General features: G+C 40.5%; 1 protein-coding gene and 1 pseudogene across 3 annotated transcripts in view; both read right to left on the minus strand.

The window, feature by feature from the left end:
- AKR1D1 (aldo-keto reductase family 1 member D1) overlaps nt 1-24,366 on the minus strand; it is a 49,248-nt gene that overhangs the window by 21,643 nt on the left and 3,239 nt on the right. For 2 of the 3 annotated variants that reach the window (XM_073238390.1, XM_073238391.1), the window contains exons 2-5: nt 19,447-19,614; nt 16,302-16,418; nt 6,506-6,583; nt 1,259-1,381 (exon numbers count right to left, since the gene is read on the minus strand). In XM_073238390.1, the coding sequence (XP_073094491.1) occupies nt 1,259-1,381; nt 6,506-6,583; nt 16,302-16,418; nt 19,447-19,614 (486 nt within the window). The remainder of the gene's footprint in view (nt 1-1,258; nt 1,382-6,505; nt 6,584-16,301; nt 16,419-19,446; nt 19,615-24,366) is intronic. The other variant, XM_073238392.1, reaches the window with a different exon arrangement.
- Nucleotides 1,388-6,310, minus strand: LOC140850042 (matrin-3 pseudogene; annotated as a pseudogene).

A 24,366-nucleotide genomic window follows, 5' to 3' on the forward strand; every position in this document is an offset into this window, starting at 1 on the left:
TAGCTGGGTGGAAGACGTAGCAGGCTTCTTATCATGGTGGGGGGCCTTGGAGCTGTGTAGGCAGCCAGGGGGATTGAGTGCCTGAAGATTGTTTAAGCTCCCAACCTGCTGGGCAGAGTGCACCTGGACAATTTTGTCTACCTGTCCTTTCTCCTGAGCAGTAAGCTCTGCAATCCTTGCCCCTTTAGCAGCCCTCTCACTTTTAGGAAGTCTCTCAGATTGCCCACCTAGATCAGCTGCATATGAATCCCTATTTTCCACAAGCAGCTGGAATCTCCATCTCTCCAGGTATCCTGCTTGTCTTAGCTTTCCAACCCCACTAAATTGCCAGAGCACCATGCAATGTAGATTTGTGGTCCCAGAGCAGATCTCCAGGGCTAGGTGTTCAGCAGTCCCAGGCCTCCACTCCCTCCCTGCTCTGTTTCTCTTCCTCCCACCAGTAAGCTGGGGTGGGGGAAGGGCTTTGGCCCCACAAGGTCACAGCTTTGGTACGTCACCCTGTTCTGTGAGGTCTGCTCTTTTCTCCAGGTGTATGCAGTCTGGTGAAGCCTTCTTTCCTGTTGCTCTTTCAGGGTTAGTTGTGTTAATTATATTTTCGTATTATATGTGGTTTTAGGAGGAGGGCTCTGTCTCACCTCTCATGCCGCCATCTTTCGAGTTAACTTTTTTTAATATTATTAAATGTATCTGTTTCTTTTTTAATTTCCCTATAGCTTCCTTTTCTATCCGTAGCTCCAGATTCTTTTGTAATATTTACAAATGATTTACTCTTTTTTCCTTAACTCCTGACCAAAGGTAGACTTTGGAGTATGGCATGAGGTAACGATCTGTACTTATTTCTATGGAACTAGCCGTTTTCCACAGTATTCGCTGAAAAAGCCACCTCTTTGCTATTATTTTGTGCTATTTTATTTTGCATTAAGTTCTTATTCTTGGACCTGTTTTAAAGATATTCATTTTCTACTTATTTGTGTGTTGGTTCTTGTACCAATCTTACATTATTTTAAATACTCTGAATATCTTAATATCTATCAGGTCTTGTTCCACCTCATTATTTTTCTTCAAAATTATTTTTTTTGGTTACCTTTACCTGAATTTGAACATTCAAAAGTTTTTTCTTAAGACACATAAACTGAGAGAAGTCAGAAGACTTACACAGGGTCAGACGTTCTTACTCCTAATCCAGGGTTCTTTCTGTTAAATATTGTATTCTTTCCCCACCCACATCCAGACCTCTCCGCCCCCTTTCAAGCCCTACCTGGTTGCTGACTGGCTTATGTTTAAGTCCTGGTTTGTTCAGGATGAGCTCCAGCTGCCTGCGGTTAAAATTGGATACTCCAAGGGATTTCACCAAGCCAGCATCTTTGCAAGCTTCCAAAGCCTGTGGAGTAAATGCCAATGGGTCAGGAAAGAAGCTTTGAAACAATCAAGAATAATGTTTAAAACAAGGGCGACCATGAATTCTTTAAAAAAGAAAGTCCCTGGGTATGTTAATAGGCATTCTGTGAAGAAAAAGCTTGGAAGACAGGCAAGCATTCTGTAATTAAAAGAGTTTGGGAAATATTTAATACTACCTTCCCCTTGTATTTTCACAATGTATACCAGCACATTAATTATGATCTTACTTCTTGAAATCTGTTGAGATTTTCTTTATGGCATGGTACCTGATCAAGTTTTATAAGTGTATAGTGTGTGTGAAAAATGTATATTCTATTTTGGGATGCAAATCTCTTTCTCCTGTCTGTGTGTCACTTAGATGCATACACACACATAGTACATAAAATTAGGTCTAGCTTTTCCTGGCTTTTCAGTAATTTAAATGAATATGTCAGAAATCTCCCACTCTATTAGTGAGTTTTTTCAATGTCTTCCTGTAGCCTATCAATCTTTGCTTTATGTATTTTGAAGATATTTTATTTGCTACATGTGTTTAAAATTGGTATATCTTCTTGGTAAATTAAATCATTTATCATATGTTATTTGCACTTCCCTGTACATTTTAGAATTGGCTTTTCAATTTCTTTGGGATTTTGATTTTGATTGCATTAAATCTATTGATCAATTTGGGGAGAATTAACAACTGTATTTACTCTTTTGATCAAAGGACATGGAATATCTCCCCAATTCTTTAGATTTAAAAAATTTCTCTTGTCATGAAGACATAATAGTTTTTACTCTACAAGTCTTGAACAGATTTTGTTAATCTCTAAATATTTAATACTGTTTTTTAAAAATTTAATTTTCAATTGTGTTGCATATATCACATAGGTTATATATATATTTTGTTATTTCTTCTTTGTCTAATGAGTTATTTACATACATGCATGCTTATTAGTTTCCAAATATTAGATGATTTCCTGATGTGTTTTTATTATTGATTTCAAATTTAATTTTAGTTTTATCAAAAGCCTAATTTGCATAGAGAATATTTTTAAGTGTGTTGAGATTATTTGTTTCATATCTCAGAAAATGGACTATTTTGTTAAATGTTCTATGTGCTTGAAAAACAGCATCTGTTTTATTTTGGTGAAGTAGTCTGTAAATAAATATCAATTAGGTCAAGTTGGTTGATAATATTTAAATCTCCATTCTATAGGTTTTCTGTCTACATATTACCTCAGTTATTGAGGGAAGTTGAAAACTCTGACTGTAATTGTGGATTATTCTCTTTCTCTTTTCAGTTCTCTTAGTTTGTGCTTCTTGTATTTCAGAGTTTTGTTGTTAGGTGCATAGATATTTAGGATTGATTCCCATATTATTAAAACAAACTTTTTTATCCCTGGTAATACTCTTCGCTCTGAGGTCTTTGTTGATATTAAAATAGTTATTCCAGCTTGTGTATACTGTCAGCCTAATATATCTTTTGCTATCCTTTAATTTTTCTAAAAGAACCTTTTACTTTTAACCTGCTTGTGTCTTTTTATTTAAAATGGGTTTCTTGTATATAGTATATAGTTGTTTTGCATTTTATCCATTCTGACAATCTCTGCCTTTTAAGTGGGTTGTTTAGATCATTTACATAATTGCAATTACCGAAACACTGAGTTTAAATTTCTAGTCTTGCTTTGCTATTTTTCCTTTTATGCATTTTCCCTCTTTTTTTTATTTTCCTGCCCTTTCTTGGATTGATTATGTTTTATTACTCCATTTTGTCTCCTTTATTGACTTGTTTGACATACTCTGTAAGTTTCAACATTTTTTGTTTATGTTTAATATTCTGAAATTTCATTATAATGCATTTAGGTATGGGTTTCCTTCTCTTTCCTCTTTGGAAACATTTTGGGACAACTTAGCAGATGTACATCCTTAGCCCTTTGTCTCTCAACCACCTATAAAATCCTTAGACAATGCAGTACGGGTGAACTCTCTTGTCCCCTCCTGGCATGAGCCAGAAGCTCTTTCCTCTTGCTTTGTCTCTAAATAAAAGCCTCTCACTTGCTCTCTCCTACCTTGTTTGAGAAGTTCATTTTTTGACTCCGAGAACCCAGGCATCATAACCATAAAGTTACAAGTAAGCACAGATTATACATGCAAATTTGTGTTCACAAAGGTCATGTGTACAGGTATATGAATTAGAAGTGTGAGTCTAGATTATGGCCAAACTTTTTAAAATGCAGAAATGTAAAATTACATCTTGAAAATATGAAGAGATGGTCCACACACTTCAAAAATCAACAGTTGCTTATACCAGATGTATGACAACTACAGAATTCAAGTGACAAGCAGTAAGATCTCAAGAAATTAATACTGGTCAAAGAGAATGGGAATGTTTTTACATTTCACTGAAAATACATTTGACTACTAGAAAACGAAATTACAAAATCTAAAGCCAGTTACTTAGTATTTCTTATCACCTAAACAACAGCATGACATTAAAAGAAAACTGCACCTGCATTTTAATCACCAATCTCACATTAACGAAGTTCTCTAAAAATGAAACTCAGCCAAAAAAAGCTTCAGACTCCAAACAAAATGTCTGCAAGGCTCAGATTAAAATGTGGAATATTTCAGATGAAAGTAATAAAAATACAATTGGTCTTGTTCTTTACTGAATGGAATAAAAAGTTTTGACATTTCTTTGAAGCTTGGAACTACTATATTTCATTTCTCTGAATGGTTCTACATTTCTTAGTGGTACAAGTTGTCTTCAGTAGATTACAAAGTCAGTCTCTACAAAGTACTTCCTGTCTGTTACCATTCTGATAAAACAAAAACAATTCTTTATTAACTTAACCGTAGGTGTATTTTTGTTACAACGCTTAACACATGAACAGACATTATTTTTTCACTAAAACAAGAGAGTTCAATAGTTTTCTTCTGTCAGTATTGTACTTAAAAAAGGTTAATATTAAAAACAACCATTATTTTCTTTGAAATCATTAAGCTACTTGCACATCTCAAGCTTCTTTCTTCTGCCTGTATTATTCTGCCAATTTATTCAGAAATTTCTTTAATTTCTGATAATGAGGAAGGCTGCTGCAATGAGTATTCTTTGCAACTTTTTCCTCATGTATAAAAGAGTGAACACAGCTTACAGTCAAATCCTGTTTTAGGTATCACATAGTCTACACCAACAGGAACATTGGGCTGATATGGTCTAATTCTATACTCATCCGGGATTGCATAGTCCTTGTTTTCATCACTTTGGCCATCTGCATTTTCACTTGTATCTTTGTTGGGATCATCAGGTTTCTCAGCAGATTCAGCACCTGGTTCTGTATTTTCATCATTTTTAATTCCATTTTACAGCACAGCTTTGTTTTCTTGATCAAGTTCCTTGATCTTGTCCACCTTTTTAAGCCTCTTCTTTGCAGCTGCTGAAGCACTGGCATTTGCATCCTTTTTCACAGCTTTGCCTGAAGGTTCCTTTTTCCCATCAGAAGTCATATCATCTAAATTAGCAAGATCTGTCTCATCTCCCACTGAACTGCCACTTTATAGCAGTGCTGCTGCTTCCTCTTCGTCTACAAGTAGCTCATCTTCAGATTCAAGAAGCATGTTAGGTTCTTGCTCCACCTGGTCATTCTCTGTATCTTTTTCACCATCTTCACCTGAATCTCTTCTTGTTCTTTACCTTCAGTTGTATTTTCAGTTTTCTGGGGACCATCGATTTTGGATTTCTTATCACTTGGAGATTCTTTGTCATCTGGAGAATGAGATCTTTTTGGGATTTATCTTTCTTCAGTAAGTCACTGCCTCTGTTGGGGATCCTCATTACCAATTTTTTATATTTTTCAGAGAGGTCAACTTTCACACATCTCCCCTGAAACCAAAGGGCCTTTTTCAAACAGTGGTCAGCCATTGCCATGGCATCTTCTCTGGTCTCCATCTCAATAAAGGCCTGACTTTTCATCCTCGTCGGTATATAATTCTTTATTTTCCCACAAGGCTCAGCAAGCTTGAGGACAGCACTGTCAGAATAGCCAGAATGACGTAAATTGCTGAGATGTATCACATGTCTGAGCTCTTGCATTTGCTCAAACTTCTGGTCTGGCTTCCCTTCAGGTTCTTTCTTCTTTTATACTTCTGGGATAAATGAACTCTCAGTGGCTTGCCGAACACTAAGGCTGGTGTGGTTGTACACTAATCCACTGCAGCCTGAGTATCTTCTGTGGTTGCCATTTCAATAAATGCTTCATTAATTTTATTTACAATCAGATGATTTGAAATGACCCCAAATGGAGCCACCAGCTGTAACAGTTGATATCTCAATTTTTTCCCTCGCTGAAAATCCATGATGTGAACAACTCGACTAGTTTCCACTCTGCCTTTCTGCATGTGTCTTGGTCCTTGCAGGTTTCCATTTCCAGCACCCAAATTTCCTCTTGGTCCAACTGCTGGTCCCCAAGATGAAATGAGGGAGGTGGAGGTCCCAGAATTCCCGGTGCTGGGTTTGTAGACCATTGCAACATGCATGGATCACCCCTTGTATGTCCTGTATCATTGTCAGGATTCCATTCTGGGTAGATTTCAAGAAGAAGCTGACTTGCTCCACTGATATGTTGACTCCACTCCTTAAAGAAAAGGAAAGGGTAAAGAAGAGGCACCTCTCCCCCAGCGAGTGGGACGCGGAGGCTCCCACAATCCCCGCACCGGCGCTGATACGAGATGGGAGCAGTGGCTGCAGCCCAAGAACAACCCCACTCTCACACGTTACTGATCTTTAAAAATTCAATTTGAGAAACTTAAAATTTGTGTTTATCTCATATATATATATATATATTTTACTGTTACATTAGAGCTCATACCTTTACTTTCTTTTTCCTCCCACCCTTCTCTCTTCTTTATCTTTGGTGTTCTTCTCTTCCATCAAAACCAGATCAGGAAATTTTCAGCATCCAGAAGTGGAGATTTCATACATTTTTACTCATGGTTAGAAACACCTGTTTAGACTATGACTTCCCTTTGGGTGTAAAGGCCACATCTCTCCATAAATCACACAGGACTATTCAGGTCACAGTAAAAATATGTAGTCTTTAAAGATAAGAGGCCCACTTGAACTTACCTCCCAAGTGGCACATAGATTTGACTTGTGATATATCCATTTGCCATTCTCATCTTTAGGATGTGGTTCATCTCCAGGCTGCAAAAAAAAAAAAAAAAAGAGCAAGTGTAATTCATTTTATTTATATCTGGGTATTAAAATTATGGAATTTGAGTTGTCAATATGATAAGGAAAATATTCAACACAGCCGTCAAGGTCAGCAAACTGCTTTTTCCCTCCTATTGGCAAAGCTCTCCCAGCCCCCTCCTCCCCTCCTCCAGGCTCCTCTTTTGCTCTGCACATGCAGAAATGCCACACGTGCTCCCCTTGCTTGTGCTCTGGGCTCACTCAGACCTTGGGAGATGACTCCTCTCTGAGCCCGCCGGTGTAAAATAAAACCTCAACACTACAAGACCTCTGAATGCCGCTAGGTTTTTCCATCAGTGATCCAGTCCAGGCTTTCCAGTATTTTCCATAACATCTGGTTCCCTGACTGGGAAACCCAACCACGCTGGCCCATTGTTGCTGCCGGTTTGAGGCAACAGCAGGGCGGTGATGGAACAGGAGATGGCAACAGAGAAGGTGCGCCCTGCCTGATTTTTCGGCAGTCTCCTGCCTGTTCACCCTGGGCCAGCCTCGCTCCACTGTTCCGCCTGACTCAAGGAGGCTTGGCAGGTGAGGACCTGGTTCCGACGTCGAATCTGGTAAGGCTCCAGGGCACCTGATCAGCCAGCCCCACCCTTGGGGTGGAAGGGGAGCCTGATCACCTCCCAGAGACCTCTTAGAAGTCTCACAGGTAGACTTTCCCAGGGGGTGAATGTTTAAACTCTGGTCTGAGTGTGTGAGTGTGCAGGGCGGCTGAAGCCATTCAGTCTGCAATGAATTTGTGATTCCACGGCCTGTGCTATGGAATCTGAGTGGGCCCTTCGCCATATTCGTGATCAGCCGCTACAACATAATGGTGACTCAACTCCGGCTGACCTAACCCGGGACTTATACAGGTGCACCTTAGTCAAGGCCGATCAAAGTCTCCATGAGGACAGTGAACGGATGGGCATCTGACTGGTCTCCCCTCTAGAAGAGGCACCCCTCCCTTGTCTGTTGTCATGGCACCATTACACGGACACATCAGGGGTCAGGGCACAACAAACCTGCAGTTTTTGACACCATGATCAAAAATTTCAGGAAGGACTTTTCAGGAAATTACAGAGTAAAATTAACTCCTGGCAGGTTGAAAACCCTGTGTGAATCCATATAGCCCACCTTTAGTGCAGGGTGTGAATCTGTATAGCCCACCTTCAGTGCAGGGTATGAATCTGTATAGCCCACCTTCAGTGCAGGGTATGAATATGTATAGCCCACCTTCAGTGCAGGGTGTGAATCTGTATAGCCCACCTTCAGTGCAGGGTGTGAATCTGTATAGTCCACCTTCAGTGCAGGGTGTGAATCTGTATAGCCCACCTTCAGTGCAGGGTGTGAATCTGTATAGTCCACCTTCAGTGCAGGGTGTGAATCTGTATAGCCCACCTTCAGTGCAGGGTGGCCTCCAGAAGGAACCCTAGATGTCTCAACAATCGTCGAGTCTGGTGAGTCATCACCAGAGAGCCAGGTCATCCTAAACAGTTCCCATATATTAACTCCTGATTAGGAGTTGCCCAGACTCTTCCCCCTTGGGTGTGATTCACTTGCAACAAGCAGGGACAAAGTAGGATCTAAACCTAGATCCTAGAAAGCTTTGCTGGGATGAATATCACTCAACTGATTGAAATTGCCAACAAAGTATCTAAACAGAGAAGTTCAGGCCAACAGAGAAGCTGAAAGAAAAACAAAGAAAAAGGCCAGCCTCCTGGCAGCTGCCCTAAAGAAGAGAGATGACCAAAAGGCAGAGAAAAGCTGACTGACAAAAGGGGGGAAGCCTAAGATGCCCCTAGCCAGGGACCAGTGTGCTTACTGTAAAGAGAAAGGGGTTTGGAAGAACGGATGCCCCAACTGAGGCAAAGCGCCAAAGCGCAGTTGCTGCCAGGAAGAGCTTCATGGAGAAAAGCTCATTGGCCTGGCAGGAACAGACTCAGATTGAGAAGGACCGGGCTCTCTCACACTTGGCCCCCATGAGTCCACGGTCAAAATGAAAGTGGGAGGCCAAAACAGGACTTATAGAGGCAGAACACTCTGTGGTCACCCTCCCTGTAGCCACCCCCCTTCAGTAACAAGACTGCAACTATTCTCAGGTCACTGGGACAAAAGCAGTCCAGCAACACTTTTATCAAGCCTGCCAATGTGAACTTGAAAGCCACAAGGTCCGAGTGCCTATTCCTCTCCTCAGCCGAGACATACTCTTAAAGCTCAGAACCCAAATAACGTGTGAACCAACTAGATGCACCAGCCTCGAACTAAACCCAGGCCAAGAAGAGCCAGGGTCCCTCATACTGGCAATAATCACCGAGGAGTGGAGGTTATTCAGTGCCCAGATCCTCTCAAGTAGCCCACCTGAATTCAAAGCTGCTTTCCCCTTGGTATGGGCTGAAGATAACCCACCTAGACTTGCTCCTAACTGAGCCCCTGCCATTATAAAATTAACCTCAGGGGCCCAGCCACAAAGACACAGCAGTACCTCCTCTCACAAGAGGCAAGAGCAGGCATCCGGGAACACCTGATCAGACTCAAAGAGGCAGGCATTCTAACCGAGTGTCAATCGCCCTGGAACACCCAACTTCACCAGTCAAAAGGCCAGGAGGAGGGCACCTGTCTGTTCAAGACCTGCGAGCCATCAACAAAGTGACTGTTTCTTTACACCCAGTGGTCCCAAATCCGTACACCCTCTTCAGCCAGATCCTGGGGTTTGCCAAATGGTTCACTTGCCTAGACTTTTTCTGCCTCTGGCTGGTCCCCCCAGAGCCAGCTCTTGTTTGCCTTCAAATGGACTGAACCGGATATGGAGCAGCAGATTCAGTTAACACGGATGCGGCTTCCACAAGGGTTCAGGAACTCACCCACTCTCTTTGGAGAGGCACTGGCCGCAGACCTCGCCAGCTTTCTGAGGGAAGCAACACACTGCACCCTCCTCCAGTATGTAGATGACCTCCTCCTTGCCAGTGACAACCAAGAAAATTGTGCAAAAGGTACAAAGGCCCTCTTGCTACTCCTGCCAGACTCAGGATACCTGAGCCTCATAAGAAAAAGGGGCACAAATCTGCCAGCAGCAAGTCCGGTACTTGGGCTTCCTCCTCACCCAGGGAAAAAAGACACTAGGGCTGGAGAGAAAAAAGTCATTATCTCCTCACCTCAGCCCCAGTTGAAGAAAGGCATACAAGGGTTCCTGGGGGCTGCTGGGTTCTGCAGAATCTGGATTCCCAGATTCTTGGCAATGACAAAACCCCTCTACAGCCTTCTGGGAGAAAGGGGGTTGGGGGAGAGACTGAAAACCCCCTTTCTGGACCTAAGAAGCAAGAGCCACCTTTCTGGAAATAAAGGCTGCTTCAGAACAGGCACCAGCCCTAGGCGTGCCAGATATAAAAAAAAAAAGCCCTTCAATCTCTTCATACATAAAAAAAAGGAGACCCCGGAGTTCTCACATAGACTGTTAGGCCCTGGCAGTGGCTGGTTGCATACCCGTCAAAGAAAAAACTAAACCCAATTGCAGCAGGATGGCTACTGTGCCTCGAGACACTGGCAGCCACAGTTCTATTCATTAAAAAAGCAGATAAACTTATCCTGGGACAAAAAATAGATGTCAAGGTCCCCATACTGTTGTGTCCCTCTTAAACACACAGGGGCACCGATTCCTCTCCAACTCTCAGCTAGCACAGTACTAAAACTCAAGGCTGTCTGGTTCCCCAAAAACGTAGCAATTCTGCATTGCAAAGGACACCAAAAAAACAAAACCCTATAACACAGGGAAACCAGCTAGCAGATAAAGCAGCTAAAACAGTGACCAATAAAAAACAGATAAAGCTCCTTCCCTCAGCATGGCCCTAATGCCCCCAGTAGAGGCCCCTCAACCCAAGTACACTGAAAAAAAAAGAAGGACTGGGTCATGGCTGAAGGAGCCACCCTAACAAAAAAAAAAAAAAGGATAGTGGATTCTGCCTGACAGATGCTCTTTGTTCCAACTGCAACCGGAAGGCATCTAGTCAGCAAATACCATCAGGTCACCCACCTAGAAAAACTGCACTAGAAGCCCTCCTCAAAAAGCAAATTGCCAGCATTATTAAGCCAAGCAATAAGTGAGCAGTGCATGACTTTGTGCCAGAAATAATTCTCGATCTGCACCGTGACCCCCGCCAGGTGTCCAAAGAGCAGGAACTGCCCCCTTTGAAGACCTTGAGATAGACTTCACAGATGTTCAGCCAAGCAGAGGACTCAAATACCTTCTAGTACTAATGTGTCATACTCTGGGTGGGTTGAAGCCTTCCCAACCAGGACAAAACGAAGCCAGGAGATAACCAAAGTCCTCCTGAGAGAAATTGTGTCCCAGATTGGCCTACCGTCTACAATTCACAGTGACAATGAAACTGCCTTTGTAGCAGATGCAGCACAGATTTTAACTAAATCTCTCAATATTACCTGGAAACTCCACACTGCATATAGGCCACAAAATTCAGGGAAAGTGGAGCTAATGAATTGCACCCTCAAAGGAACCCTAGCTAAGTTTTGCCAAGAAACTGGCCTCCCATGGCCAGACCTACTCCCCTGGCCCTCCTGCATGCTCGCTGCACACGCGGGACTGAAGGCTTTTTCCCTTTTGAATTAGTGTATGGACGCCCTCCCCCATGTCTTGGCAGCCTCCCAGGGAACCTACACCAAATAGGAGATAAGGGAGCTGCCCTCAGTGGCCCTCCACCCTTAAATAAGCCTGTCCTCTCACACTCAAATAAGCCAGCCTGAGTATAATGCTCAGCTGCATAAAACTAAATTAAGACTGAGGAAAACTGGGTATCTTTTGTTAAGTGCTGGCTTATCAAGAGTCTGAAGGACTCATTTCAACTTGTACACACAAGGCCCATACAGACAAATGCATAAAAACAGAATCATTTGTGTTCTTCACAAAGTCCTCAGGACTTCAATGAAAAAGTCACAAGGAAAAATCCTAGCTCAAAGCAATTAAAAGTATAAATACAAGCCATTATAATTTTATTATAAACTAAAAAGATGATGCCTCCTGAAATGAAATGTTTGACAGGGCATGGAGGGGGGGGGCAGTGATAAGGAAAATATTCAACACAGCCATCAAGGTCAGCAAACCGCTTTTCCCTCCAGTTGACAAAGCACTCCCAGCCCCACCTCCCCTTCTCCGGGCCCCTCTTTTGCCCCGCACATGCTGAAAAGCCACATATCAAAATAATATAAATTGCTCCCCTTGCTTATGCTCAGGGCTCAGACCTTGGGAGATGACTCCCCTCTGAGACCGCCGGTGTAAAATAAAACCTCAACACTCCAAGACCTCCGAGTGCCACTTGGTTCTTCCGTCAGCGATTCAATCCAGGTTTTCCAGTATTTTCCATAACAAATATACCAATATACCCTGGCCTTGGCACAACAATTCAAGTTTAATTATTTGTATGATTATATAATAGTTATTATATAAGTGTATATTCTTCCCTTTGCAGACCTATCCAGAAATTCTTTCATTTGTCCAACATATGTGACCCATTAGTCTCATTATCTCATCCTACCGTTCATTTTGTCTTTATTAATTAACAGATTGTTGTTGTTCTTAAGTTGCAAAGTTCTCTCTTAATTAAAAACTTCCTCATAAAAAAATTGAAGTTGAGAATTAGGACTTTTGAACTCAGTGTTTTGACTGTCCTTGCCAAAGTTGAGGACAACAATTTCTTATTCTCATAAGAAATCAAAGATTATCACTAAGGCTGAGAAGAAATTCTTCCAGTGATTTCTTCAACTAAGAAACTCTTCAGCTACAAAAATTCTTCAACTAAGCAAGTGGAATGCATTCTAAAAAGTGAACACAGTGTGTTACTTCTCAGTTCTGGCAAACTTGCCCAGTCATTCTTTTCTTCCCCCCATGAGTTCAGCATCTTTTTTTCTACCTCACACATTATCTGAGTATCAAACCTGCACCTCTAGTGTTTGGCCGATCCCTTCCAAATGAGACTGACCACAGTGTGGAATACTGTTTTCCAGATTTCTCCTCTGTTGCTATATCCAAAAATAGGGCCCATCTGTTATGAGCTTGGAAATGAAAGATCATTTCTAGGCTTCTTGGATGGATGGTAGTGATCGCTTCCTGAGTCTGGGCTAGGAATTGAGAGCTTAGTTTTGGATATTTTGAATTAAAAATAATCATTAGACATTCAAGTGAATATTTGAGAAAGCAGTTGAACAGAGGAGTGGCAGAGAGAGGCTCAGAGAGAAATCACGGCTGCAGACAAAATTTGGGAGCCCTCAGCATATAAAATAGTATTCGATCTGTGAGACTGGACAAGATCACCTACAGGGAATGTGACTCAGAAAGATAAGATTATTGAAGATAGAATACTGGCCATAGCAATATTTGGAGGTTGGTAGAGAAAGAGCCAACAAAGCCTCATGAGAGAGTGATATCACAGAAGCCATGAGATAAAAATGTTTAAAGAAGGGGTTAATAGTTAATTCTGATGAAAGAGAGCAAGTAACATGAGGACAAAATATGTCTATCAGATTTGTCTGACAGCATGGAAGTATTTGTCTCCCATTTGACTCTCATTCCTATTCAGCAGTAACTTCATCTTTTAAAAATATCTATCATGATTTCTTGTATTTTGTATTTTGCTCTTCTGCAATTTTGTCTGCCGTATGTACCACTTGATATCTAAAAAAATAATATAATGCTAATATTCTATCAAGAAAGGTTTTTTTGTTTAAGAAATAAGATTCAAAAATCGTGTACTATTTTGGCATCAAGGATTGATTTCTCAATTGCAGGAATTACATGTTCGGTTGGGAGTTACTGTCATATTGGATAATTTCTCGTTGTTAAAAGTTTTACCTTCTCTGTATCCTTGAGCCTTGATACCATCTAAGAATACAAATAGAAATTCTTTATTAATCATTCCCTAAAAAGATTTTTCAAGTTATTAGTTAGCCACAGAGAAGTAAATTTCATTTTCTCACATTTAGAAACAGGTTCTTTCCAGATCTTTAAGACTCAGCGTAGGAATCTGCCCTTAAATAGGAGCTGAAGTTAGCTGAATGAGGAGGAGTGCCAAGGTCATAACTCCCGAGAGCCTGAATTTTAAAAAAGCCCTGTAGACCACAAGGTATTGGAATTATTAGACTTGTGAGGATAAGGCAGAGAGGGCAGTGCAGTGTACGGGAACAAGTAGGGGTTGGCATCAGGGGGCCCATGTAGATCTGGTCCCAATTCTGATGGACTTTAAACCTGAGTTAGCTATGTTATTGCCTGGGGCCTCAACTTTCTCTTCTGTGAAATGAGGCTTTGGGATATATAATTGCTAAGGTTCCTTTCCACTTGAACATTTTTTCATTTATTATCTATAAAATGCCAGTGATTTCACATGTATCATTTTAATGATGCCTCACAACACTTGTCAAGTTAGTTATTACTGTCTCTATTTTACTGATAATAGAATTGAAGTTCATAAAGATCAAAGTGACTATGCTAGTAAATAATAAAGCCGAAAGTTAGTCCCTCTTTTGTGTGACTCCAAAGCCCATATATACTCTTTCCAGTGCACCCTGCTTAGGTGCTACGGAAAGAGATCACATAATGACTTGACCAAATCATCTGGCTTATATGTGACAGAACTGGGATTCAAAACAGGCATCCTGGCCCTGGAGTCCAGCTCCGTACCACCATGCTGAGTGATCTCTAATTAATGAGTCAGTGCAAATCTGTTATTTTGCTTTCTACCACCACTGTGTCTCTCTTCTCTGGAGGGGCTCATTCCATGTAGCATAGGTGGCCTGACCCAGCGCCCACTCTTGGCCATAGATGTCAGTCAGTTATCCACTTGGGCCCTTAGATCAAAGGTTAGTCAGTAATAGGTAATGATCCAAGTAAGGTTAAACAGTATTTCTCCACGAGGGTTAATGTGTTTCTCTTTCTCTGATTTCTCAAGTTGTTGATGAAGGCTTTGCATATCAATAGCCATTTTACCATCATGCAGAGAGAGAGATTTTTGAGAATGAAGTCAACCAGAATACAGAGATAAAGAAAGGGTATACAGCTATATAGTTTGAACTTTTGGATCTAGCTGTGCCTGGATTAGATATCTTTTGGAATTTTTAGTTCCCCTTTTTCTGCTAACACCAACTTGAGTTGGATTTCTGCCATTTACAGAGTCCTGACTAATACCAACGTGCAGGAAACATAGCAGACTAAAAATGTGCAGTTGGCTAGGTCAGTATGCGACTGCGAACAGTAAGGATTCTCCCACCTCCAGCTGAGAACTGGCAATTCTTACTATGCAATAACACGGCATCAGTTCAAATTGTTGCCGTGTCGTCTCTTGAGACTCAGACAAATGGGTCTACTAAGACTGGAGCTTTATGGACTTAATAGAAAAACACTGGGCATTAGAGTAGGTTGGCCATTTTTTCAGTCTTCAGTTAGGTCCTGAAGAAAATTAAATGTGTCTGTTGCTACCAGGCTTATAAGATGAGAGGTAAGATGATATTTCGCTAAAACAGGTATCCAAGATGGCAGAGGTTCAAATGTGAGCCTTCCAGAGAGAGAAAAGCCAGTGCCAGCAAGGAAGGAAGGTAAGACTTCAAGAGGGAAAAAAAATTGTACTTTGGGAACATTCTCGTTCTCAGTGTCCCTCTGAAAGCAAGACCTTAGGATGAAGATGCCCTGCCTGACAAAGGTACACCATCCAATGAGATGCAGGCTGGGTGCAAGGAACATGTTATCTGTGCCTCCCTGTCTTACTTACATTATTTTAAGCCAGATGGAGACCACTGAGCTGAGGACTGAGCAAATGAGCAGAACAAGGAGTTCTTTACCAAGAGGCAGAAACCACAGACCAAGGATTAGATACAAGAAATATAATCCTATTAAGGTTCTATTTTTAATTAGTCATTCATGTAGCTGACTGAATGTGAATTTACTGAAAACTTATCAAGCTTTTAAGGGATGTTGCCTTGTTCATGAAATTCCAACCTAACAAAAGCCTGTGATTACCAAGATCACTGTGAAGCCTCCAAACCCATATCTACGCAAAGTAAGATGCAAAAGGGGAATCTTCCTCAAGGTCCTCTTTGGGTGTGACTCTAGAGGAGAGTCAACAAGGAAAGTGCTTTCAGAGAACAGAAGCAGCCAGGTTGACTGCATAAAGGACTTTTTGCCACTGCAGTGGCAGAGGGTCCTTGTTCTTCCTGACCAGCAGCATCTGACTTATCTCATGGACAAGTGGCCTATTTTGTTTTTCAATGGCTCCTTACCTTGATGAAATTTTAAAGCAGTCAATTGCTCTTCAGCAGTGTCTTGGGTGTGTTGCTGGTGATTGAGTCAACAATGAGGCCATAGATTCAGAAGGTTCAAGGAGGGAGCATATTTGAACTAGACAAAAAGCTATCAGGTAGAGTGCTACCTGTTGGTCTGACAGTTTAAGCTACAGTTGTAAAGACATGATGTAATAGAAGGTGCATTGGATTATGAATCAAGAAACTTGGGATCCAGGTCTCAGTCTGTTGCACATAATCTTTGTGGGCATTTGTTGGACTAGGTCAGTACTATCTGATCTGTGTAATAAGATAACATTCAGTGTTGCTAAGTTATGAACCAGCTTCGTGCACATAGCTGCTGGGTCATGGTTGCAAAAGAGCAGAGGCCTAACCTTTAGGCATCTCAACTCACCTTAAAAGCCATAGGTATTTCAATGATGTAAAGATCTATATAATCTAGCTGGAGGACCTTGAGTGTCCTTTCCAGGGTTGGGCGGACCATCTCTGGGTCATGATTTGTAGCCCACAGCTGAAAGAAAAAAGGAGATAGTTACTAAAATCCACACTATTTTTTTTACACGTATTTAGCCCTTTATTCTTTACAAAGCATTATTATACATTTTATTCACTCATTTCATATCACAAGAAATATGTTTATGCTGCAGTGTCATCTGAGTATTGGATAAACAGACACAACTCTTGACACCCAAAGCATAAATTTATCTAAATATAGTACCAGAGATTTCAAGATCCACCTGAACCACAAATAATTAAGTCAGTGAGAAGTCTTCCCTGGCCCTAACCTTATTTCCTAATCAGCCCTCAACGCTTTCACTTTTCCTCATTGCGTAACTAGAAATAAGTATTTGACAAGCTATTCTGACCTGGCCGGGCACTTTATTTTCGTGTTGCTCTGGTAAAAGTTGTGCTTAACCTGAGCAAGAAACATGGTTGTGTGTGTGTCACTTCCTGGGTCCTTCCCATTGTGATGGGAGGTGCAGAAGCTGGCAAACTTTTAAATTACTGCATAGGTTTAGATTCCCTTTTACTGCTCCTTTGTTCTCATTTGGTCCTACTCAGACCCAGGGAAATTCTGCCAACTCCTGCTAAGAAATCAGTCGGTCTCCGGCTGAACCAGTGATGCCACCAAAGTGTCAGCATAAGAGACTCCAGCTTTGTCCCCCAACAAAGACTGATAATCAGACAGCTGTCCACTAATGAAAGTGGAGAAATACTGGTCAAAGTGTTCAAACTTCCAGTTATAAAATAACTGAGTTCTGGGGATCAAATGTAAAACATGGTGATTATAATTAATAATACCATATTATATGCTTAAAAGTTGTTAAGAGGGTAGATCTTCAATGTTCTCACCATAAAAAGAAATGGTAATTATGTGATGGAGGTGTTAGTTAACGCTATGGTGGTAATCGATTTTACAACATAGACGTCTATCAAATCAATGTGTTGTACACCTTAAACTTACACAATGTTACAGGTCAATTATATCTCAGTAAAGCTGGGGAAAAAAACAAAGTAAGTACAAGAAACTCAGCTTAACAACAACAACAAAAGAAATTAGTCTCTAAAATGTTAGGTAATGAAAGACTAAGGCTTGGGTTGTCCAACTGGTGTGTGTGTACCCTTGGGGTCTGTCAAACACAGGATGCTAAGAAGTCCTCCAAGCCTCAGGATCAATGAGTGTATCTTCTCAGAGCATCAAATTTTCTCAAAGATTTTTTTGGGGAAAAAAAAGTTTTGAATTTCTGTACCCCTTTGGTCACAAGAACAAGCAAAATTGGTAAAATTTGATTGTTTTCCAATACATTGGACAATGATTTTTATCTCTTGCCTTGAAAGCCTGGAGAAGAGAAAACAATGTGGAAGGAGTAGTGGCAAATGTGTTTGTTGTTTCTTTGATGTTATTGCTGTCACCTGTGTAGCCTAAAATTCTGTTTTAAATATTTTAATTTATTTTTGTTCAAAATACACATATAGTCCTAGTTTTGTACCAGATACTGTTTAAGTGCTTTGTAAATGTTAACTCAGAGAAAGTTTATGAAACAGTTGATTTAATTCGGTTCAATTTTTCCAACATGATAAATAGTGTAGCAGCTTTAACTGTTTACCAAGGATATGAGATGAGAAGGTTTTTTTGTTTATTTTTCTTGGTGGTCACTTAAGCCTCATTTTTACATTGAAGCAAAAGGAAACAAAGAAGAATATATGGGGGGAAATGCAAAAATTTGAAAAAAATTAGGATAAGGCAGAAGTCATCAAAAATCTGACTTTGAGTAGGCTGCTTGGTCATAGGTCCTCAGGATATGAATTCAACGTACTCTTGGAAACATTTTGGGGGCATGGGTTTAAGGTTTGGTCTTTCATCCTAATGAAAGACTATGTAATAGTAAAATCTTTAGGAGTCAAAGTTGAAAAGCTATAATAAAGGAAGAGCTTCAGCTTAATATTTTGGGACAGTGGCTCTATTTGGCCTCTTGGAATCATCACCCACAAGGGGTTGGTGACTTGGAGTACAGCAAACTCCCCAGAGAGCTTGGAAAGGAGACCAAGTGGGGTGTGGGAGGAGGGAAGGTCTTGTGGGGGGGGGGTGAAGTTAGAAGCAGCACCTTGTTCTCCTTAGAATACTCAGGAGAATTGTGTTACAAATTCTCTAAAGTTGTACAGCTTTATCCCTACAAAGCTGCCTATAAATATATAACATCTATTTCCACTGGCTTTAATTTTAATCATGATGCTTTATCTTTCTTATGGCTTTTCAGTGGACAGTGACTTCTAATACTGGAGATTTCAGTTGCTCAAAAGGTAGTGATCTAAACAAAATGTCATATATTCATACAATAGAATATTGTGAAAAGAGATGAAATTCTCATATACACTACAACATGGATGAAACTAGAAAGTATCATACTCAGTGAAAGAAGCTCGGCACAAAGGGCCACATATTTTATGATTCCATTTATATGAAATGTCCAGAATAAGAAAATTATAGAGATGGTGGATCAGTGGTTGGCAGTGATGGAGGCAGAAGATGAATGGGAAGGGACTGCTAGTAGGTATGGGGTTTCTTTTTGGAGTGATAAAAATATTCTGGAATTAGGTAGTGGTAATGTACAACTCTGTGAACACACTAAAACCATGGATTTAAAACAATGAACTTTATGGCATGTGAATTACAGCTCAATAGAAAAATGAGTGATGTAAGGACAAATAGGTGTACCCAAAAGAAAAAGAAGGCAGTCCCTTTAAAGAGTTTTGTCAAAACCTTATATAGTGTGAATCACCTCCTGCTTCCCTCCAATCCTTATTTTTCCTGCTTTGTAGATTGACTCTTTTCATATTAAATCAATGCCCATGGATGAAGAAGGAGGTTTGCCCTAAACTTCAAGGAGCTAATTAAATCCTAAATTCTTGGCAAGAGTGAAGAATTTGGTATTGGAGAACTCAGTACTTCTGGTAAGGGTCTAACATTCTTCAGCAGAGAAAACTGACACCAGATCCATCGTTAATATAAGGAGGTGGAGGGTGAAGGAAGATCTCACCTTTCCACAGTAGAAAATATCCTCTCTCTGCAACTTTCCTTCTGCAATCTTCTCCCTGATGGCCTCGCCAACTTCATGCTCGTTTTGGTAAAGGTAGGCCCCGTCAATGTGCCGGTACCCTATGTCGATGGCAGCCTTCACTGACTTCTTACAGGTCCCCTTAGGGGTCTGAAATGACAAGGGTGTTGGGTTAGGGAAACTTCTGGTGGTGATAGTATGTTCAACATCTCAGTGGCTTCACAGGTGTTATATGTCACCAGTACAGTCTGTTCTATGTCCATTATACCTCGGTAAAGCTGGGGAAAAATAATTGTTGTGGCGGGCATGTTAGATTTTTCAAGGTATGTTTTTATCAAATTTGGTAGCCAAAGCTTTGTTCATTTTATTAGCCAGCATGAAGCATAAGAATGAGAAAATCCTCACCCCTGAGCGTTGACAGGACCCAAAACTGCACAAATTCTTAACCCTGATGTATGTTACCCACTTTTTAGATTGCACATAAATCACTGTTCCTTAGTTACATGACATTTTAAATATACAAGAGTCCATCTACATTTTTTCTTAATAAAAAAAGGAAACATTGATGGATATTTCCATCAAGACCAACACCTAATATCATCAGACAAAAATTTCAAATCATCTTTTTGTTTGTAAACAGTTTAATCCTATTTGTAGGTTTTTTTTGACGTCATATTCGGATGGCGATCATTCTGATCTTGTTCACAAATGTTGAGAACTACTTGTGCTTGCTTCTGTGTTTTCTGTGTTTTCACTAAATGCTTGACAAATCATATTAGACCTGTGAATTCTGGTCCACAGCTATTGATTTATTGTAGAATGAGTGAGACAAGAAATCCCTTGTATTTCTAGTGACTTCATAGTCCTGAGCTGGAAATACAAAGCCTTGGGAACATAAATTGTGTTTTCTTTCCCTGTTGAAAGCCTCCACTTCTGAGAAGGTACGGGGATATGAAACATGAACAAATAGGCTACACAGATGGTAATAGAAAATGGGATTCATAGTTACAAATACCAGCTAGCTGGGAAAAGAGACCCACATTCTAGGAATGTCAGAAATAACTCCTTAGCTAATTGACAACATGATGACTAGGGCTTAAAAACAAATTAAGGGGGGGAAACCCTGTAAAAGGAGATGTTATGAATGACAGCAAGTTAGACAACGGAAGTGCAGCGGGAAGAGGAAGCATGGGGTAGGATCCAGGAATTTAAGAGAAAAAATAAAAATATGACTTCATTCTCAGATGTGTACATAGTATTAATGAAAAGAATAAAGCTTAATATGAGATGGTAAATGTAATCTGAGCAACAGTACTGACATTCTGTGCACTGGAACTGATACATTTAACGCAGAGGAAAGTATATTTAATAGAAAATAGGTTTAATTTTCGGAAGAACCCAAAGCAATATATTTGGAAGTAGCTGCTTGTAACGTCAAAGATGAACCCAAGAAAAGAGCACCGGGAGAGCATTTAGGGTAAAGAAAAGGAGAAGGAGAGGGGCTAAGGTCAGAGTGTGGTCTTGACTGTTAGCTTGAAGTAATATATGGATGATGCTTTATTGAATAAAGGTTATGGCACAGAAGCAAGTTATGGTAGTGAAAGTCTTGAATTATTCAGCCATCATTAAAGAGCCTTTTCTAAAAGCTGAATATCTAGGACACTCTTTTCTTGCTAAAAATATTCTCCCTTAGATGGCAGAAGCAGCAATGAGGTGATTTACTAATTTGGACTTAATTCTCATCACTAGGGAGGAACTAGTTGGAAATGTGGATGTGAAAAAAATACTTCTTTGTAATTCTTAAGTGTAACAGAAGAGAGTTCTGTATAAAGTCTGGCAGATTCCTTAGGAAAATCTATTTTAGGAAAAAGTCAGAAAGATCAAATAGAATACTATATTTGGAGACTCAAATCAATGATAGGAGAATCTAAAATGCAAAAAACTTGACTCCACAATTGAGGACAACATCAGTAAAATAAAGAATTCTGTTTTCTGGAATGACTTCTGTGGTAGGATACATGCTACACTTAAAGTACAAACACCAACTAGATTTTTCATTGTTCCTAACTCTTAAATATTAGTTTTGCATTTTACAGAAATATAAAGGAGTTGCTATTACTTAAAAATTAAAAATTACTTTAGAATACTCTGAAAAATGTTGGAAGATCAGGCACACTGGACCCTTGTTTATGCATGAAAATTGGCCGTAGTGGGGAAATCGCCACCCTCTTTTAGAATGGTGAGTGGAATTTTCAGTACTCTACTTATTACATCTTTGACTGACAATAGTCTCCTGAGTGTTAGTTGCATGTGTTTTCTTTCGCTTATAGCAAAGAAGAAAAGACATTTCTTGCACTCATGTCTACTACCAAAATGGGAAAGTAAAGCAAAACTGAGAAATAGATTAAGCTCCCCAGGATCACTTATTTATGTTTCCTGCCTAGTCCCTGGTCCCTTTAGGTGGAGGTTGTCAGACAACCCTCACCCTTGAAAGATTCTTTCATTGACCAAACTCAAATCAGGCTTGCTTGAACTCTTCTCCAACATCGACTGTCATGTTCATCTCTGCGTTGTCCAATATTAGCAAGAAGAATCCTGCTAATTCAGTTCAGCAACAATACCCCACTCTCCATATCTCCTCACCCTTGATATTTAATCAGGCTCTTCACCCTCCATTGTTGCCCAGGTGATGTCTAATTGCCTAGTCTTATCTTCAGCAAGAATCCTGATAGGCCATTTTAGCCAGCATCCCCCCATATCCCTGGTGTTTCCTCTTAGTAATTTTCTGTCCACCTACTCAGACCCCGCTCCTTGGGTATACATTTCCACTTACTGACGTTGTGTTCAGAGTTGAGCCCAATCTCTCTCCCATTGCAAAATTCCATCACAGTGGTCTCCCTACCTATCCCGACAGTTTCTCACTCCCTGAATAAAATCTTCCTTACCATGCTTTAATATGTGTCATCAAATAATTACTTTCCTTTAACATCTTGTCCTTAGTATAAAAAGAAAATCAACCTGGTATAAGAACAAGGATTTGCCTTTCAAGGTGAAACAAGGTTGCCTGGATTGAGAAGAGGAGGAGCATTAGATGGACATGGAAGAGAAATCCAGGCATGTTTAAGGATGGCTCTCCTGAGAAGGGGTCCTGAGCCCGTGTCCCCATTTCCTCCAGCTCAGGGACAGAACGGACTTGAGGTTTCAGGGTCTTTCTTGGTGCTTATCAAGGGCTTGGACTTCACTTCTCCTTTGCCCTATTCGCAAAGCCTTTGGCTGATTCTCTACGTTACGTAAGCTGCTTGTAGTTCCAGAAATCTCAACCGAGGCCACCCAGGTAGGAATATTAGGTCAGTCATGTCCCCAGCCTACCTTCCTAGGCCACTCCTTTCCTATAGTTTGCTGTTTCTTGATTTACCCCGTAACTAGATTTATTCATTGTTATTTTCATCTTTGAACAAGTTTTCTCTTTCTCAAAGCACTTCAGCTTTTCCTTCTGTTTTGGTTATATTTGTATTTATTTTTTCTGCCTTCAGATACACTGCTTGCAGATTTTAAATCCCTTGTTTCCAGCCCATTGTTTCCATCCCATGTTACCTAGAACAAAGCCTCACATATGGTAGGCAAACAATATTTATTGAACTGAACTATTGCCCATTTTCCAAAATATTTACAATGGTCCTGTATTTGAGTCATTTGAACACCTGACATTCTTGAGTTTTACTTGAAATTTGATAAATGTTAAATAAATATTGGCTACTAATTTTATGACATGATATTCACAAAAACTGAATTTCTATCAAAGCAGAAAAAAGGCAAAAGACTCAAAAGTCTTGTGGACTTTCTCAGTTGGAGCTATAGGGAGAGGGACAGAAGGAAGGGAGATCTGCTGGTCGGCTATTATAGACTATCTCAGCCCTTGGTGAAAGCATTCTGGGAAGGTTTCACAGGGAAAGTGACAGGGATACTTTGTGTATTTCACCAAGTGAGGTAATGTGCAGGGTGCTTGGTGCTGCTAAATGTTTGCTCCAAAGTCCACCTTCAATTAATTCCCTGAATCCATGTGCATAAAACTATGAGAAAGTTCGGCCTATTTAGAGAGTCAGGAGAATCTGGCTGGTCAGCCTCACACAGCTCCACAGTCACTGTTCTTCTAGGCTCCTTTCCCACCATTCCCATCTCCACAGGGTCTAGTGGAATCTAAACAGGGCAGGAGTTGGAGAGACGGTGTTAGTCTTTAGATATCTCTGCTCCCATCTCTCCTTGGAGACATGCCTAATCTTCCCTCCGGAACCCTGCTGCTTGCTAACTTCTGTATCAAAACTGAACAGGATCTTAGGACAAATCCTGACTCGCCTGATGAAACATGAATTATAGTTAAAGAGTTATCTCAGCCTGCATTCACCTTCTATCTCTCATTATGGAAGGAAAGTTTTGAAAAGAATCTTGGGCATGTCAAATGGAGAAGAGAAATTTTTGGCATCAGACTCCACCTCAAGGACTAAGACTGATTCTGAGTTTAAGTCTAAATTAGTGCTTTTATTTCAGGGTGACTGACTGGAACATAGGTAACCACAGCTTCTGCCTCATCAGCTCTGGTTAGGTGATTAAGGAGTTGTCAGCTGTGGGGCTTGGCACAGAAATCCATGAGTGCTCCCCCAGGGGGACTCAGTTCTCCCTGTTCCCGTCTCCCCGCCAAACCCCAACTCCACTCCTTCCTCTATCCCAAATCTGCCAGATGCATGTAGAATATTTTTCTCCACATCAGAGGCTTTGATTTTGTGAGACTATCATTAACTCCATATATTACTTTACAACTGGTAATAGTTCTGATTACAAATGTGGTTGGTGCACGCATGATCTTCATTTCAAGTAGAATTCTTATGTCATGTTCTCTAACTGGTG

The sequence above is a fragment of the Manis javanica genome, chromosome 6 (assembly GCF_040802235.1).
Source record: "Manis javanica isolate MJ-LG chromosome 6, MJ_LKY, whole genome shotgun sequence".
In the NCBI taxonomy this organism is placed as follows: domain Eukaryota; kingdom Metazoa; phylum Chordata; class Mammalia; order Pholidota; family Manidae; genus Manis; species Manis javanica.